The sequence below is a fragment of the Halyomorpha halys genome, unplaced genomic scaffold, assembly GCF_000696795.3.
Source record: "Halyomorpha halys isolate HHAL.00 unplaced genomic scaffold, Hhal_1.1 Scaffold505.1, whole genome shotgun sequence".
Classification (NCBI taxonomy): domain Eukaryota; kingdom Metazoa; phylum Arthropoda; class Insecta; order Hemiptera; family Pentatomidae; genus Halyomorpha; species Halyomorpha halys.
In genome coordinates, this window is record NW_027114634.1 from 962260 (window position 1) to 981294 (window position 19035).

Here is a 19035-nt window from a genome sequence, read left to right on the forward strand (position 1 = left end):
TCAAATTTATACTTATTACATTTATATATATAAACCTATTATACATAAATTCTTTTTAAATTGATTCTTAATGAATCCTAGATGCGGGTGAAAAGGTTTTCGTATCTGTTGGTAAGTTGTTGATGAAATATGAGTTCAGACCAACAGAGACCCGAGAGAATTTAACTAGGACAAACTGTATGGGTTCCAAGAGTGGGAGGCCCTCTTCAGGAAGCAGTGGTGGTCTCCGTGATGTCTGTGGATGCCGCTGGAGATAGCGAAAAAAAGTGTGTTAAGGTCGAGTGACAGGATGAGAAAAGGGTAGTATTGGGCAAGACATTGTCAATTGGTGATGCCTTTTCAAGATTGCCTACAGTACAGCAGACAAAAGAGACGGGAAAAGAACAGGACAGACATGATCCTCCTCCACAGACAATTGAGAAAGTCTGTCCAGTCTGTGGGCAGATTTTTAAGGGTGATAGAGGTCTTGGAACCCATTTAGTGAAGAAGCATCCTAGGGAGGCAAACAACAAAAAATTAAGGGGCTTACTAAGTATTGTAAGTGATAATGAGGTCGGAGAGGGGGAGATAGACCATATCAAAATAAAAATAGGCAAATGGTCGGCTATCTTTCAAGATATTATGGAAGTTAAAAATTTTAATTCTGCGGATTTTGACAGAGCAGTAGGCGATTTCTTGAATTTCCTTAAAAATATTAACGCCAAACTGCTGGGCCCACAGCACCCTGCCATCAAATTCTATAAAATGAGGGAAAAAAATAAAACCGAAATGGCCGACAAGGGTGCGGGAAAGGTGTTGAATCCGCAGAGAGCTAATAAGGCAGATAGGAACCGTCAACAGGAGCAGTACCATTATGAATTAGCCTAATACAATTATTATAATAGAAGGAAAAAAGTGGTACAGAGCAATATGAACACCGACGCCCCCAAGCAATGCCCATTAAAGATAGCCGACATAGAGAAACATTTCAGAAGCCTCTTTGAAAAAGAGAATCTCCGCAAACGTGCGGATTATGAGAAAGCTCCCCGATGCCAAATTTGATGTCCATAGATAGTCAGGTGGTCAAGAGAGCTATTAAGTCGACATCGTTGGACTCATCACTGGGGCCGGAAGGTGTGTTGGTCCGCACAATTAAATACTTCGATGTAACACACATCATGTATATTGCTGAGATCATGCTGAAGGTGGGATATGAATCAGAGCCTCTACGCCAAGGGCGCACAATATTGGTCTACAAGGGAAAAGGAGAAACACAAAAAGTGTTTCCTCCTGGAGGCCAATAACGATATACTCGATTGTGCGCCAAACCATCGAGAAGGTTCTGGATATGGAATTGAGAAAGCAGGTCACCTTCAGCAAATGTCAAAGGGGCTTCATAAAAGGTCTACTGGGAACACATGTAAGCGCCAGAATCATCGACGCGATCATAAAAGATCCCAAAAATAAGAAAAAAGAGTGTGCGGTGGTTTTTCTGAACGTGATAGGGGCTTTTGACAATGTTGGTCATGGACACATAGTGAGCTCACTGGAGGCAAGATGTGTGCCATCCGACCTCACAAATGTGATCGTGGCTCTCCTAACCACAAATAAAATAAAGATTAATATAGGATCCCACACGACTAGCCAGATCACTGTCTTGCAAAAATCGGAGGCACGGCTCTGGTCTTGGATCCGACAGTAAGATTTGAAAGTAATGACCTCGAACAGGAAGGTGGAGTGGAAAGGGAAAAAAGGAAATATATCAAAAATGTGTCCCTTTCCTTAAGGAAAAATTCTGTGAGACCTTCGGAGAGAGAGAGTTCACCGTGAGAGGCCTCTGGTTTGGATCTCGCGGAACAATACCAGATAGAACAAGGAGCTTCTTAGAAGGGCTAGGTGTTAGCATCGGGGATATTGCGATCTTAGCCGAAAATATTATTTTAGACTCCCTGGGGATCATACACCATCACCTGCATGGGAATTAGCTCGGAGATTATTCATTGTTTTATTTATTTATTTTAATTTGTGGACCTGTCGATTTGTGTCTTTTAACTTATTTATTCATTAAATTATTTTATTTTATTAGTACTATTATTTATTTATTTTTAAAAAACTTATTTATCCATTCAAGTGTTTCTGGTAACCGGGTTTTTATTACATTTTCCTTTGAATCTATGTGTTAGTCTTGCTCTCGTAGAATGTATTTATTGGTTTGTTTTTTGGTAAACTGATCTACTGCTGTGACTATTATTAATGGTCTGATCTCACATTGCCATCTAATTGTGAATTTGTTTAGCGGGTCAACAGAGAGGATCTAGAAGGGTAAATTCAGGCGAGTTAATTTGTTGATCGGGTGAATTAAAAATTGTGAAATGGTGAAATTGAAGGAACAGAAAAGGGAAAGAAAAAAAATAATGAATTGAAATATTTGTATTTGGCATATAGACTGAAATTGATTATAAAAGGAAACTGTAGGAAAAAAAAACTGTTTTCTTTCTATTTTATTATACCATGTAATTATATGTAATTTATATATGTCCAATTACGGATGGATTAGTATGCTGTGTATGTAGCAACCTGATGTATTTGGGCAGCATAGATGAATAAACTATTTCTCTCTCAATGCTCTCTTGGTTCTTCTATCAATTGAATAAGGATTGTTTCTGGGATTCATCTTGTTGACATGACATTGGCAATGGTACATATATTATTTTTGAATGAAAAAAAACTTGTTTTTAAATTTTTGTCTTTTAGACCGCTTAGACTTAGCCTCATCACACCCTAAATATTCTTATTTATTTCCAAATGTAAACACTAATTTAAGCCTTGTATAACAATTACCATTGTTCCTGTTTATAATTTGCCTACTTAGTGTTAAAATATCTAAGGGTGATTTTTATTGGGCTTTTCGGGTTCTAAGCCATTTGAACTAGATCTTGCATAAAATATTTATGAAGTTTAGAGTAATGATAGTGTGAATGACTGCAGAATGTTCTAGAATGATTTAAAAATTTCTTTGGTGTGATTTTCTATTGAAACTGGTCTATGATTACTCAATTACTAAGCCTTTGTTAACAACAGGTAAAATAATGAAAAAAAAAATATTTGATTCAGAATGGGAAAAAAAGATTTTTATTATGAGGTTATAAACTAAAATCAGCATATTTTTATTTAACAGAAAGATGTTCATTATTCACATAATTCTTATGTATAAACCACATAACTTAGATACTAACTTTTACATTATTCACTTACTGGATGTATTTTATTTAAATTTGAAAATTAAATATTATGTTTTATATTTTTAGGAGTTGTAGATGTACAATATACTGAACAAACACTTATTGATCAGCTTGAGACATGTGCTGAGCATATTGAGCGATCTGAGAGGTTTGAAATTCTATACCACTTATATAATCTTTTACTTCCAATCTATGAAAAACGAAAAGACTATGCATCTCTTTCAAGAGCTTATTCCACTCTGGCTCAAGCTATGGCTAAAGTTACATCTTCTCATGGAAAAAGATTACTTGGAAGATTTTACAGGGTTGCGTTTTATGGAGAGGTATTTTACAATTCTATTTATAAGTTAGCTATTTGACTCTCTATTAAAAAAAAAATATATATTATAAAGAAGTGATTGGTGGTTTAAATGAGGTGTTTATTTTAAAACTGAGGCTAATTCATTTTTTTTTATTATTACCTTATTGCTATCCTGGTGATACGCAAGGAATAGGTTTTTTGAATTGCCATTGTGAGGTTTTTAATATGGATTCATCCTGATGAATCCCCTCCTGAGGGGAAAAGAGGAGTTAAATTACTAAATGCAGAGCTAGTACTATTGCTTTATTGAATATCTTTTCATAACAAAGTCCAGTATGTGTTGTCTATGTGAACTATATAGCACCAGCACTGTGTTAATACAACTAATGAAACCACTCTCACTAAAGCTGCGTCTCTCCACTACTGAACGGACCATAAATAGTGCAATGAAGGCAAAACTTATATAAGAAGTATAACTAATAGAGACCAAACAATGACAAAGATTTATGAAGAAATAATATATGAGTCGTTTCTTTCCAAAATTGACCCAAATCCTATGGCTTCAACTGTGTTTGGGTAGGTTTTGGAAATAATCAGCTCATATTTTTTTGAGTGCATTGAGGTTCTGTCAATTATTATTAAAATATATTTTGTTGACATTTTGAGATTTTATTGTTCTCATATTCATACAGGTTTCAGATTTTTAAAAAATGTCAATTATATAATTATAAAAATTAAAAATTATTTGGATTATATTATCTAGATATTATACATATAAATTATTTCATTTGTTCTCATTTGAGAGTTTCCCCAGAAAACCTAATTGATCACAGTTGTGTTTATTCTTCTATTCAAAATTTTATTTTGTTTTAGACTGTTTCGTTTTTATGTGTTACATTTGACTATTGGCTCAACACATTCTATTTTTAAAATTTTTATATAGGTTTACTTCGACAAAGAAAGTGGAGTGGAATATGTTTATAAAGAACCTAAGGTAACATCACTTTCTGAAATATCAGATAGACTACTTCAACAGTACTCTCAAAAATTTGGACAAGGCAATGTACGAATAATTATGGATTCTGCTCCTGTGAGTATTATATTTTATTATATATCTTTCAGTTTTTCAGATTATTGAATTAGGGTTTTCATTTTTACTATTAATTATTAAATTTAAATTTTCAAAAATCTTAAAAAATTTAAATTGTAAAAAAAATTACCATTTTTATTGTATTCTAGAACCATATAACTATGGAACTTGGTTCGTATAACTATTTTTAGTAAAGTGTCTATTATATGTATTATCATTCACCTGAGCTGTGTAATCCGTTACTGTAACCTGGCTGCCTCTAGAATCGCCTTTTAATCTTTTTAGTCCTGGGTGACCTCTCACTAAGAATTTGGCACTGATTCTATCTTTCCATCCGTCTCAGCTTCGGCATTCCCACTTTTCCTTTTTTATCTAGTCCTATATTGAACAGCCTTTTGGGTTGAGGTACATTTCATCCATACAACATGGCCGTCCCATCTGAGCTTGCTGTCTGGGTTTTACCGCTTCTAGCTTATTTAATAGGTTTGCTAGCTTGTTAATATGCATTATTTTCTTTCACTGGGATCTTCCAGATTTCAGACTTATGTCTTAGAACTGGCTGTATTAGTAATCTTGTATAGAAGTAGCTTTGTAGATCATAATAGCAGATGATTTTTTTATATACTCCAGAAGACCATGATAATGACTGTTTCTGGCAACAAGCCTTTGTTTTACTCCTGGTTTAAATCGTTTTCCAAATCTTTAAATTTTTTAAAAATTGTATTTCCAACTTGACAGTTGGACCAGCCTGTCATTTGTTAGTTGACATCAAATCACTGTTGCTGCCTCTAGTGATGTAAAATTATCTGTCACTGCAGTGAAGGATTTTCCTATTGTATATATAACAACTGTGTAAACTTGTACCTGATATATAAAGTTCCTGTTTGTATTTTAGGTTCTTTCGTTATGCTTTCTACAGCTAGATTTAGCATATTGCATGCTACACTTTTTTTTTTTTACATGTCTTCTTAAACTACCATATAAGAAGCTGGCATCTATGATAGTCCCTCTGACCAACCTTATTAACTTTTTTGGGAATCCAAGTTTCTCCCTTGCTATGTATGGTTTTTTTCACCATACACTATATACTGCCTTTAAGTCCACAATAAGCATATACATATTGGATTATAGTTCCTTTCTTTTTCAATATAACGAATATTATACCAGTCTTCTATTCTTCTAGTAAAACTTTGTTTTTGTTTTTTTATCATTATTTAAAATTATTTATTATTAAAATCATTATTTTTTTCTGTTGAGTAATGCCACCAAGAACATGTTCCTCATTTGGGGGCTTTACATTGTGAGCATGGTGTCCATATTTTTAACCATCAAAATTACCTTGTTTGAAAGTGGCTTGGTAGTGTTCTATTCGCCTTAGCAGAATTACAGCTTTACCTTACACCAGAACGCCATCTTTACTCCTAACCTGACTCTCCTTAGGCTTGTACTCTTTACCCCCTTCAGTTTTATTTTTCTACCAAAAAATAATGAAAGCACTCTTTAACCTTATTAATTATTTTTAGCAATTACAAAAAGATTACTTACTAAAATATTCTGCAAGGACTTACTATTTCAATTCCCTTCTGATGTTATTTATTAAAATTTCCTTGCTAACTAAATAATTCAACAACACTATCCAAATTATAGTCTCAAAACATTTATTTCATTCACATGTCCAACGTTTCGGCCAATTCGGCCTTGCTAACGTTTTCATATCATATTTATAGGTTTGATAAATAAAACACTTTATTATTATTATTATTATACGGGTTATTAACAATTACTTTATTGGTAAACAGTCTATATCTAGAGATCTTAACAACCTATTAATAAAACTTCTTAAACACTTTTTGAGTTATGGATGAAATAATATCAAATAAATAAGCATGTTAGTTCATGCTTATTTACTTTTATGAAACCATTTTGTATTAATTAATTTTATGTTTTATTTAGATTATTGAAGCTGATCTGGATTCAAAAATGGCTCATATCCAAGTAACCTCTGTTCTACCTTATTGGGAGAAAACGGAATCTCACATAAGATCAACTGAGTTTGAACAAAACCATAATGTTAAGACATTTATGTTTGAAACACCATTCACCAAAGATGGCAGGCCAAGAGGGACTCCGACTGAACAATATAAAAGAAGGACAGTTCTTACTAGTTAGTAATTTTTTAAAAATTATTTTGGTTTATTTTCAATCTGATCTGGATTCCATTTGTTGATTGGAATTTCTCATAATCCTTTTCACCTATTGATATTATCATTTCTTCCTCTTTTATATCTCTAAAATATCCATGCTTTCAAAACCTCTGAATAATACAAGGTCCTCAAACATAACACGACTGACCCCCAAAACATTTTTTCTACTATCTGATCATGCATCTTTCAAACTACATCCTTATAAAACTTAATACATGGTTTAACATACCAGATTACTATTGACTCTAATTCTATATGTCACTTCATAGTTAATTATCGTAGTAATTTTACTCTCCCCCCCCCCCCCAAAAAAAAAACCAATCATCATTTTAGTGTAGGATTCATTTTTAAGCCAACTATTAGTCGCCTCACCCCAATTCGATGGCTGAATGTGCCTTGAACAATTATTGCGAGGCTATATATTTTTTTAATCAAAAATTTCCAGCCCTTTTAGAATTAGCCTCTCTTTTCTACTTATTCAATTTCTTGAATGGCGTTTGTGTGATTATAGTAATTTTCAGTACAATAGAACCAAAATTTCTCAAAGTTCATGACTCAACTCTCATATTTTTAAAATTTTACAACAGTTATTGAAATTATTTCTAGTTAGTTAAATTCAAAATGATAGGCGATGAAAAAGATTTAAAAAACGCCTTTTGTTTACAAATTACTTTTGGCTTAAAAGAAAAATCTCATAGAATTTATTTATAGCCTAGCATTATTGGGAGCTGAGAAATATAAATGTGAATTTGATAAAGTTTTTCTTTTTTTAAACTATTTTGTTTTATTCAGAACATTTTTCCTTAAAACCGTTCTATAGTATTTTTGTTAGGGCTTACAAACATATTAAACTAGGAGTTAAATATATTTTTTATGCTTCTATGTTGTATATGTATTATTTTTTCAGGTGAGTATTATTTTCCTTATGTGAAAAAGAGATTGCGAGTAGTGGAAAAGGAAGAATTTGAACTTACGCCTATTGAAGTTGCTTTGGATGAAATGAGACAAAGAGTCGCCGAGTTGGAAGAAGTTGTTTTTCTACAACCTCCTGATGCAAAGAAGTTACAGCTTAAGCTCCAGGTGTGTTTTATTCAAATATCTCATTTAAGTAGTAAATGTCTTACTATATTTCTTAATGATGTGTATATTCTTCATATTTTATTATTCCATGTGCCTTTGTTATTCTTAAATTACAAACTTTATTCTCAAATTTAGGGCAGTGTTTGTGTTCAAGTTAATGCTGGACCTCTTGCATATGCTACTGCATTTTTGGATCCATCTGTATCTCATAATTTTCCTGATGAAAAAGTTGAAGAACTTAAAGATCTATTCAGGTATTTTTGTTGTTGTACTTAATAATACATAAAGAATATTATTATGGTATATTGAAATCATGATGTATATTACTTTTATCAGTAATTCTTTTAAGGATAGGATGAAGTTTCAGATTAAAAATAAATATAAAGAGTAGGAATTTGGCAGTCTTATCACTGGAGTGTTTTAGTGGAGTTTATTTATAATTATCTTGAAACAGTAATTAAATAAATACTGATCAGCATAATCACTACAGGGTTATGTTTGTAGAGAATATATTCTAAATGGTTACTAGTTCCATTAAGTATAATGGAAAGAATGTATACCATCTTCTTATTCTATTAATGTTCGTTTCAACCAACATATACTTCATGATGTATATACGAGGGTGATCTGAAAAGTTTCCGACATAAAAAAAATAAAAAACATTTTTTCTGAATTTTTTATTTATTTTTCAACATAGTCTCCTTGTAACTCTACACACTTCTCCCAGCGATGCTCCCATCTCTGTAATCCATCCAAAAAGTACTAGGCGTTTTTCTCTGCAAAATAACTGTTCACGAAGGTGATTGTCTCTTCATTTGATGAAAATCTCTGCCCTCTGAGCGCAATTTTTAGATTTTTTTCTGTTTTTCTGCAAGTTCTACCTTCAGCTTGTCAAGTAATGATGCGCAGTATGCTCCTGTAATAGTTTTTACTTTGTGAAGATTGATTAAAATAACTCCATGACTATCCCAAAAAAAAGTCGCCATCACATTCCCAGTTGAGAAAACAGTTTTTGCTTTTTTTGGAGCCGGTTGCCCCTTTGCAGTCCACTGTTTGAACTGCAAAGGGGGTCATCTAGCACTATTTGGTGAACTTTGGCAATGTTTTTGTCAGTAGTTGCAGTTTTTGAACGTTCATCGTCTCCCAAGCTCTTACGGCCACGTTTAAATTCAGCTGCTCAAAATTTCAATATGATAAATGATGGTGCAGAGTCCCCATACACAGAATCCAACTCATCTTTGATTTACATTGCCTTTCAAAAACAAAGATTTAATGACAGCTCAATACTCAATTTTGTCCATTTTCAAAAAAACACTCACATCACTCAAACGACTGTTACATAAACACTGCGTGTTCAAAATGGCTGAAACTTTGGTGGGTAACTGTCAACAGATGAACAATGAAATTCACTTGCTTTTATTTATGAGTGCTGCCATCTTCACGTTGTGGTCGGAAACGTTTCATGCTACCCTCGTATATCAATTATGTTACATATGGCGTTTATATTGTATGGTACAGGAATATCTTACTTTTAATTTGTTTACAAGACATTTTTTCTGTTTTTAATTTAATTTAATTTAATTCTTTTTTTTTAATTGTAGATAATGTACATATTGATTTATTTTATTAATGTAGTCATCTAATCAGGCATTACTTGACTTTTTATTATTCTCAATGAGCCTAATCTCAGAATGAAATTTTCTTTTTTCTATTCTGTTTTAAAATCATTAAATATATATTTTTTTAAATCTTCCCATTTTATACTAAAATTTGTATGCTGTACAGTGGATAGTGAAAGGGACTGATAAAACCCTTTCTTGTATAAATGGTTCTTTGTTTCTTGATTGTTTCTATTTTATTTAAAGGGAATTTGTACGGGTTTGTTATGCTGCACTTCAGTTGAACTCACGGTTAGTTCGCTCTGATCAAGTTGAGTATCAAGCAGCTCTTCGACAAAATCTTCAAAAGTTAGCAGAAGAGCTGTCATCTATGTTTTCTGAAACATTATGGCCCCATACCGAGTTAGGTAGTTTCAAAAGAAATTCTCAAGCTCTTTTTTCAGCTATTTCTGGTGCAACTTCAACTACTAATTCAAGCTCAGCATAAACAACATTCTATAAATTAGTATTTATGGTTTAAAATTAATATTGTTTGATCTAAACATTACTATACATATGATCTATGAAAGAAGTAATTTATTACTCATTAATTGTAAATAATTTTATTTAATTGAAATAAAAGTTTTTATGAAATAAATATTATGAATTATATGTTATAAGAAATGGACTGTTATAATTTTTATTAATATTAATTTATCTTATGTTAGAATTGTTTGATCTTAATATAATTTTAACTAATGGTGTATACCTTTGATAGTTTAGAAATTAAAATTATATTTACTACAATCATAAACAACCTGATGATCTTTCAGACATTATCATTAGGTATTGTTTTATATTAAGTAATTTATTATTCTTAAAGAATTTTAGATCTCTTTTTTATCTATTTATTTTCTAAATACTCCTAAATTGCTTTTAAAACAAATATATCCCCATCAATGGTATTTTCTGCCTTTGATCATCTGTCTTTACTAGAAGTAATATTCTAAAAAACATAAAGAATATGATTGACTCTGGTTGATTAGGAGTTGTAAAAATGTAAACCTTTAAGGTCTTTAAATGTTGTGAAACAAAGAAAAATGAATATAGGAATGCTCAAGTTATTAATCAGTTGCACAAGAATGAAATTTGTATAAATGTATTACTGAATGTGAATTTTAGGCATTAACTGTATTGTTAAATAAGGATTTGTGGTTTAGATGTTCTTGCACGAAAAACCTTTATATATTGTCATTTAACTGGGTGATCTATCAGCCAAGAATAAAATTTTTATTGGGCACTGCATAAATAAAGTATGTTATGACTGTCAAAGTTGAGGTTTTTGGGGGTGTTTATTTTAAAATTGTGACAAAATATGTAGCTCTAATACCGTTTAAGGTAATTTATTTTTTTATATTCATAATTTTACAACTTAGAAACAATACTCCATCAAGTACTGTATCTTAAATCCTTCATCGGTTCTAGTAATACAGTTTTTTAAAATTTAATTTTACAACTTTTTAATTCTTTTCATTATCATAAATTTTATAAAAGATTTAACATTAGGTTTTTACCCAATTAGTTCCCAAATCTACTTTTATAGTATGTTAATACATTAACATTATGGTTTAAGGCATTGGTCATACGGAGTACCCTAAGCCGTAAAAGTTTAGGGTAAAAACTGAGCTCAATTTTTTTAAAGCATGCTTCATTAGTCCCTTGCTAGATAGCGCTGTTTAACTGATTAGAAATTAACAGCTTGGAATTAATTGAACCGGGCACTGGAAGACTGATATGAAGTTTGATAGAATATTATTGGTACTTAAAAGAAGTCTTAAGTTTTCCACAAGGTATTTTGTAATCAATTTTCTTTGTATTCCAAGTTCTTCCGTGTACTTTACTTTTTTCATTTGTCAAAAGTGTATAATATATGACAAGACTGTTATTATTTATTTATGGTTCGGTTAGCTTATGTTTAATATTTGTGATGCCCTTTCTACATCAGTGGTGTGTGACAGTATTATATGATAAAATGTGTTTTTATTAAATTTAATTATTAATAATAATATTTCATTTTTATTGTTAGTGATAAAAATGTTATTAACTTTAAGCTTGTTGTCCTCGTTTATTTGATTATATATCTCATCTGTTTGAAGTCATTAGTATAGGAATTAAATTCTATCTTTTTATGTTTTCTACATGATCATGTTGCCAATTTGGAATTATGAATTGGCAGCCTTCCTTTATTTATTGTGTCATATTTAATTATGCTCTCTTATTTGGTACAAAGCTTTATCTTTAGAATATTTAAGTTATAAATGTAAGCAAAAAATGCTTTTGTGATAAATATGATTTGTATTATTTAGTTTTTGATTTATTAAATTTGTTATATTGATACTGAGCATTTATCCATTAGTGGATTGTATTTGAGTTCTGAAGTATTAATTCTTCTAAATATTTTTTATCTAGTAGGAAAAACTATAACATGTATCAACTTTTTATTTAAATAAAATTCTCATTCATCATTTAATAAATCCTACATGTTTTGAAATTTCAAATAGATCGAGTGATGAATTTGATTTTTAATTATTATTTACACACCTTGTTCATCATATAAATGATTGGGAATCATAGTTTGTATATAATCTGTAATCATGATGTAGTAAAGTGTACAGAATATTTTTATTTCTTATATTTACCCTGAAAAACGTATTTTTCTTTATGAAGAAGGATCAGTTTATTTAATACATTACGTATTTCTTATTGTGGTCTACTTAAGCGTCTGTTAATCTTTATCAGTTATATTATTGTCTTATCAATATTAAATTTCCTGAAGAACCTTTATCCCCTTCAATTATCATAAACAAAAGTACTTTATAAAAGGTACTCATTCTTGTGAAAGTTTAAGATTAAAATCTTGCTCTGACCTGGAATAAATGGGAATGTATCGAGTGCTCTTCCTTATCCGGCACCCGTAAAGAGAGAATGTTCGTATCATTTGTTTTTAATTTGTACGGCAAAAATATTTTACTTGATTATTAGTAAATACCAAATTTACTAAACTTAAATTTAATAATAATTATTGATTAGTTTTAATCATTTAATAATTTATTTATTTTACATGCACTTATTTACAGTCTTGCTACTTTTAACATTCTTAAATGTATTTTTAGTGTAATTACTATATTTTAAATTATTATGTTAGAATAATCCAGTATATAACTATGTTCATTGGTCTAATAATAAAAAAAAAAAAATTCATTATAAGCTTCTTTTGAAGAAAAAAAAAATAAGAGATCTATTAGTGGATGCTTTACCTCACCAGTATTAAACTACCCTAATAGTAATGAAGTTCAGCACAAAGGAGATTTTTAATTTGATTTTTTATTTTACTTTATTAAATACATAATAAAATAATGTTCCATATTTATAATACTAAAAATACTTTCACCAAAAAACTTTTTTTTTAAATTACTTTGCTTACCTAAAATAAATTTTAGGTGTTATGGTTTGTTTGTACATGCATATTCAAGTATATGCACATTCATATATAAACATATTCTTATATATTGGTTATTAAACACTTTCTTTAATGCGGTGTCATATTGTATTCATTAATGCCAGATAAGGGAGAATCTTCTTAATCACCAACTGTATTTTATAATAATATTTGTGTTAAACTGTTATTCTATTGTGCAATTTTATGAGTGTTATTATTTTAAATAATTAGAATTAGTACCAAAAATTGAAATTAATCTTACTTTACAATTCTATAATAATAAATATATATGCAGCTGTTTAGCTAAATATGTTTTAACTTTCAATTTTATTTGAAACCATTCAATGGATTCTACTTTAATCTAAATTCACAATTTCTTTTTAGCTAAATGGCTGATAACAGTCTTAACTCAAGTGGTTTAGGATTAATTACAATTTTATCAGATCTATTTGTCTGTATATCGAGCAGTTTAATCATTTTTATGTTAACTTTTACTTGGATATAGATGGAAATACTTAATCATTTTATTTATTATATATTATTCATTACTTATACAGTATTTAAGTATATCTTACCATATCATCTAGTAGAAAATATATCTTAACTAGTATGGTATGAATTATTCTAATGCGCACATCTCAGGGCTTTAAGTTGTTAATAATACTTTATAAATACCTTTCATTGCCTTCATTTGTATGTAATATATTATGTGAAATTTGTAAATATTGTATGATTTTATATACCCAAATAAATTGTTACTATAATTATAGTTCTTGTGTTTATGCCTTTAAAAATATTATTTAAATATGTCCATCTAAACCATCAAATTCCTCCCGAGTCCAAAATCCTTCGTAAAATCCTTAATGCTCCTTACTTTGTCACAAATCAAGTCATCCATCAGGACCTCAATGTTCCATATGTTGCCGATTTGGCCAGAACCAGATACCATTCCTTCCAGAATAAACTTTTCAACCTCCCAAATCCACTTGTTTCTAACTTGGCTTCTCCTTCATAACCTAATAATCCTCCTAGGCGTTTAAAGGAAGATGGCATCGAGATCTTCTCCTCTAGAAATGTTATTGGAGTTTTGTCAAAGGGTAAATTCTCCACATGTTTGTATCATGTCACTATGTCAACTACAGCAAATTTACTTGTATATATTTGTATACAGTTGTAAATAACAATAAATACATTATTAACTAAAAAAAAAAAAAATATGTCTATAACCTTAGATATGGTTTCCATAATTATTCATTTGATGGGATTACATCCATATGTAAGTATTATACTGGTTACACAGTCTGGCAACTTTAAGAAAACCATCAGCACTCTTCAATACTAGTTCTCCCACTTGTTCTCTATTAGGCCTTTTTTAACCTGCTAGACTGTATAAGTACATAAGCATGTAATGATGTTTTGTCAGATTGAGACTTACTCTTAATGATTTAACCTGTTCCAACCTCGAGAAAGTAGAAAATATTGTACAAACAAATAATTTTTGCTAGAAACAGTTGCCCTAAATCCAGTAATGTTTACTCACTTATTAAATAAAAAAAAAATTACTATGGCTCACTTCGGTTAGTCGATTCAAATTGTCTACCCAATAGTGTACCCATATCACATGTTACTGAGGAATATGTTTTTCTGACCCAGCTAGGTGAAATATTTTTTGTTTCTTATAAAAATTCGTAGGTTGGTCGATGTACGACATGTCACAACCTTTAAATAGCAGAGGTCGTAAAAATAAAAGGCAATCCTTCCCGGCCAGACCCGCCCCTCTAAGACCCCCTTTTTTTCATATCCTCCATTGAAAATAAGGAATACTTAGGTACAATGATGTTAGTTGAAGTGTGCTGCCTTCTTCTACCCATGGGTATTTTAAGGGCTTTGTCGAGTGTACACTGTGTGTGCAGAATCGATGGCGCCGTATGCGCATTCTATTTTTTTTTTTTTTTATTTTCAAATCCTCTTTATTGATATATAGTTACGATTACAAATATATGATAATACAGTGTATATATACAAATTACATACAGACTTTGCCGTATGGCAGTATAAGTTGAGTTACAGGGTCCGCTGAAGGCGGTTTCACATTGGTAACATCCTAGTTGGGGGCTTGCATAGAATGGAGAGGGACCATTCCGGCTGGTGGTGGTGGTGGTGTGATGACTTCAAGCTGCAGAGCCCGAAGTCCTTCCCTCGGCGAGGACGTCTACTAAGGGGACAGTGCTTTGCCACCTCCCAGGTCTTGGTGGAGGAGCGATATCTCTAAAGAGCGAGTTGGCACAGGCCTTAAGCCCATCAAAAAATTTGATGTGCCTTCGGCCTATATACTCCGGCACTGAGGGTAGCTGGAGTTCCTGGTGGATGGTGGTGTTTCTGGCCCTCTGTAGTGTAGTTCCACGGACGATTCGCCGGAGGACGGAATTCTGATAACTCTGCAGCTTTTCTAGCGTTGTTTTGTAGAGGTGACGCAGGAGTGGTGCACCATACAGCAGAGTCGGTCGGATTATAGCCTTGTAGATTTGCAGCTTCAGCCTTAGTGAGAGTTGTGGGGATTTCAAGAGATGGTAGAGCCTGTAGCTCTTCTGGCGGCCAGCTTAAGTCTCTCCCGAACGTGACTGGAGAAGGTGAGGTGCCTATCCAATGTGACGCCCAGGTAGAGAATGGAGGTGGAGATCCGCTGGTCGACTTCATCTACTTTGAATGTGGTAGGCAGTGGTTTCTTTCCTGTTTGGAACGACATCACTATGGCGTCCGTCTTTCCAGGGTTTACCCTAATCCCAATACTTTTAAGGGCATCAGTGATGGTGGCTGCAGCGTTTTGAGCATGGGTTAGAGCTGTTTTTGCATTAATGCTGGAGGCGTAGATGCTGATGTCGTCCGCATAGGCTGCTACCACTGCCTTTGGGTGCTCGATGCCTACCACAGGTGCCGTAAAGACGACAAACAGCACTGGACCCAGCACCGATCCCTGTGGCACTCCGCAGGTGGTGGGGACTGGAGAGGAAAGGCATTCTAAGCCCCAGGGAGCGACGGCTATAGCTTTTGAAATATTTGCTTAATACGGGAAGATGAGACTTAAAATAGTTTAATCTAGCAATATTTGAGCAGCACCTGAAATTGGAAAATATCGTGAAAGAAATACTCAAAACTGTTTTTGAGAATGCTAAAAACGAATCTGATATGCTTTTTCTTAATCAATTTTTTTTTCCTACTTTACAGGATACAAATTTTAGTTTTTATGATTTTATCTAAATTTGAACTCATTTAATGCAATTAACATTATTTTTTTATTGCTCAACAAAAAATCTACTAGTATATTATTACACCACTATGCTATAATAAGAGCACAGTATCGAAATAATTTGGACTTATTGAACTAGCGAAGTGGGAGAAATATTTGGTTAGGGAGAAATAAAGTTTTTGCTCATCAATAAACCTGTAAATATGAATATATATAGTATTCGAAAAATATAATTTTTTCAAAGATCCTAAAAATTACAATAACTTCAATAAGACTCCACCTATCCACACAAAAGTTAGGAGTGGCTTAGGGCCATTTAAACTGGTCTTTGAAAAAATAGATTTTTGTTGTACTAACCATAGTAGGGAAAATAAAAATTAGGTTGAGCAAAAAATAAACAAATATAATAAATGATTTTAAATCAAAATGTAACTTTTAATAATAAATTGAAAATATAACTGAATATCAATTTACAATGTAATATAGTGACGGCCGTGCGGGTTTGGGGTTGTTCATATTTATTTTTTGGCGATTCTGAGGAATGAATCTTGACACTCCCACCTTGGCTACTCAAGGAAGCCGCCACTAGGCCCACTTGGCGGACTTTTTCCCTCCACCAAATACCAGTACCAATATCATTACAATATAATAAAGACAATAATAATTGTATGATAATAGAGGGTAGAAAGCAAAAAATCAACAAATAATTAAATGATTTAAATTGAAGGAGAACGGAGATGTATGACGGACGGCTGAATTGGATAACTAACGTGGTAGAAGAAGAATGGCTGGAAATACTTATGGTGGTTAGAAGGATAGAGCAACTTCAACTCATTATAATACCGGGAAATAGAGGTGTCCCTGAGGAACCCGAAGATAAATCTTTCAAAGCAATTTAGTAAACCGTAAAGACTCGAGCTAGCGAGGCTCCCGCATATACCGTACAACAGTAGTGTCAATGTACGGGAAAATCAAGGAGCTAACTAGGAGTCCGTGGGTTTCAAAAGGTAATAGATAGGTGGGGAATGTAAAGGTGGATCCACATGTTGGCCGCTCGCCATGGATCGGAGGCTCGTACAAATGCTCGGCAAACAAAGTGTGGGCCATCCACATGTCAGTGTTATTCAGAGAGGCAATCATGGCGGACGTACTAGTGGTTTCAGCCATTGCACTTTGATTGTATTATTTTTATTACAAAAAAAGAAAATTAAAGGAAAATAAATAAGATTAAATTTAAAACTTATTATAAAAAGTACGAACCAACACCTTTAACCTCCTAACAGCTCTCAGTTGCAGCTAGACATAGAACAATGGTGGAGATGCTACACGAGCGCCCTCACGAACACCTTTGATCTGTGTCCAAAAACCGACTCTCGACGGCTCGGCAACGAGCCTAGGCCAACCAAGCCAAGCCACCCATCCACATGCTCGCGTATGTCTGAGTTCGCCATGGCTCGGCCAACATGTAGAGGCCCCTTAAGTTGAGCGTTTCAAGGTTTTCCAAGGATACAGCGGGAGATATCGGAGACATCTCGAGGTTTTGGATAGTTGGATAGAATTGGCAAGTTGAACAAATGTGTGCACCTCTAAAATGGTAGGGGTTGATACTGAATCGAGCCCAATTATCTATCTTAAAATGATTTTTTTCTTTCTACGGTCTAATTTTTTTCAACGGTGTTTCTTGTTTACCAAACGAGGGACTGCCATACCAAACCCACAATACCGTGAGGTTTTGGAGAACAGTATCCACTGTAAGTAGCATCCTACATATATTTTGAACCGCTTAGTAGACCTCACGGTTCCATATTTGTTTATTTATATTAATTTTACAATTAACTTACATCTGTAAGAGATTATTTGAACATTTTTCCATTTACAACTATTGGGATAAGACATTTACTGAAGCCTTTTTCTCTTCTAATTTGTTTGCAACCAACATAGTTTCGACCTACAATTAGAATGATAGATTAAGGTTGAATAAAAGTAAAAAAAAAAAATTTAAATGTCGTCTCCTTGATACAACATATTCTAAAGCCGGGTTTATTCAGCAGAATTAATGAAGAAATCCTAATCATTATAAATATATATTTGTTCAAAAAACGTATTAATCATAAAAAAGGGTTTGAATCTAATATTAATGAAATATTTATATTATATATAGTCATTCTAATTTACATTAACGTTTCAATATTTTTGAACAAACATTTTTTTTTAACATACACTGGTTATATTGGAGAACCAGAAAACATAAAAATACGACCTTTACTGCGTGAATCGGTTACCAGGAACATAAAGAGAAATTATACAATTAATTAAATAACAGCCAGTATTTGAAAATCAATTATTTATTTCAGTACACCGCTAAGTGTACTTAATTTGATGAAAAACCTATTTTTAATAGTGATTTAGATTTTGCTTTAAAACAATTAGGGTATCAGAGTATAAGTCTTCACGAAAAGGATCTTGCCTAACGTATAATGTTTTCCAGATAAAAAAAAAAATAAATAAATAAAAAAATGGCATTTAACCGGCTTCTTCTATAAAACAAGTTTTATTACAAAAATGTAAATTTTTAAAGGCGACTTCCTAATATTATGTTGTATTCGGATTCTTCATAAACCAATACAATATGGAAACTATATATTTTTTATTTCAACATAAAACAATATGCTAAAAATGTAATATAAAATATTATTAACTGGAATTATTGTTTTCATCCTATACTACTTATGCCATAGACCGGTTATGTTATAGACCACATCTTTTTGTCTAAATGATATAAGACAATCTAAAAT

The 19035-nt window shown here is 32.1% G+C and overlaps 1 protein-coding gene across 2 annotated transcripts in view; it reads left to right on the forward strand.

Moving 5' to 3' along the window:
* Ziz (dedicator of cytokinesis protein Ziz) overlaps positions 1–12936 on the forward strand; it is a 64891-nt gene extending 51955 nt beyond the window's left edge. For both annotated transcript variants that reach the window (XM_014425288.3, XM_014425289.3), the window contains exons 33-38: positions 3288–3544; positions 4466–4612; positions 6566–6776; positions 7724–7896; positions 8032–8150; positions 9762–12936. In XM_014425288.3, the coding sequence (XP_014280774.1) occupies positions 3288–3544; positions 4466–4612; positions 6566–6776; positions 7724–7896; positions 8032–8150; positions 9762–10002 (1148 nt within the window). In that variant the 3' untranslated portion in view covers positions 10003–12936. The remainder of the gene's footprint in view (positions 1–3287; positions 3545–4465; positions 4613–6565; positions 6777–7723; positions 7897–8031; positions 8151–9761) is intronic.
* Positions 12937–19035: the final 6099 nt, after the last annotated feature.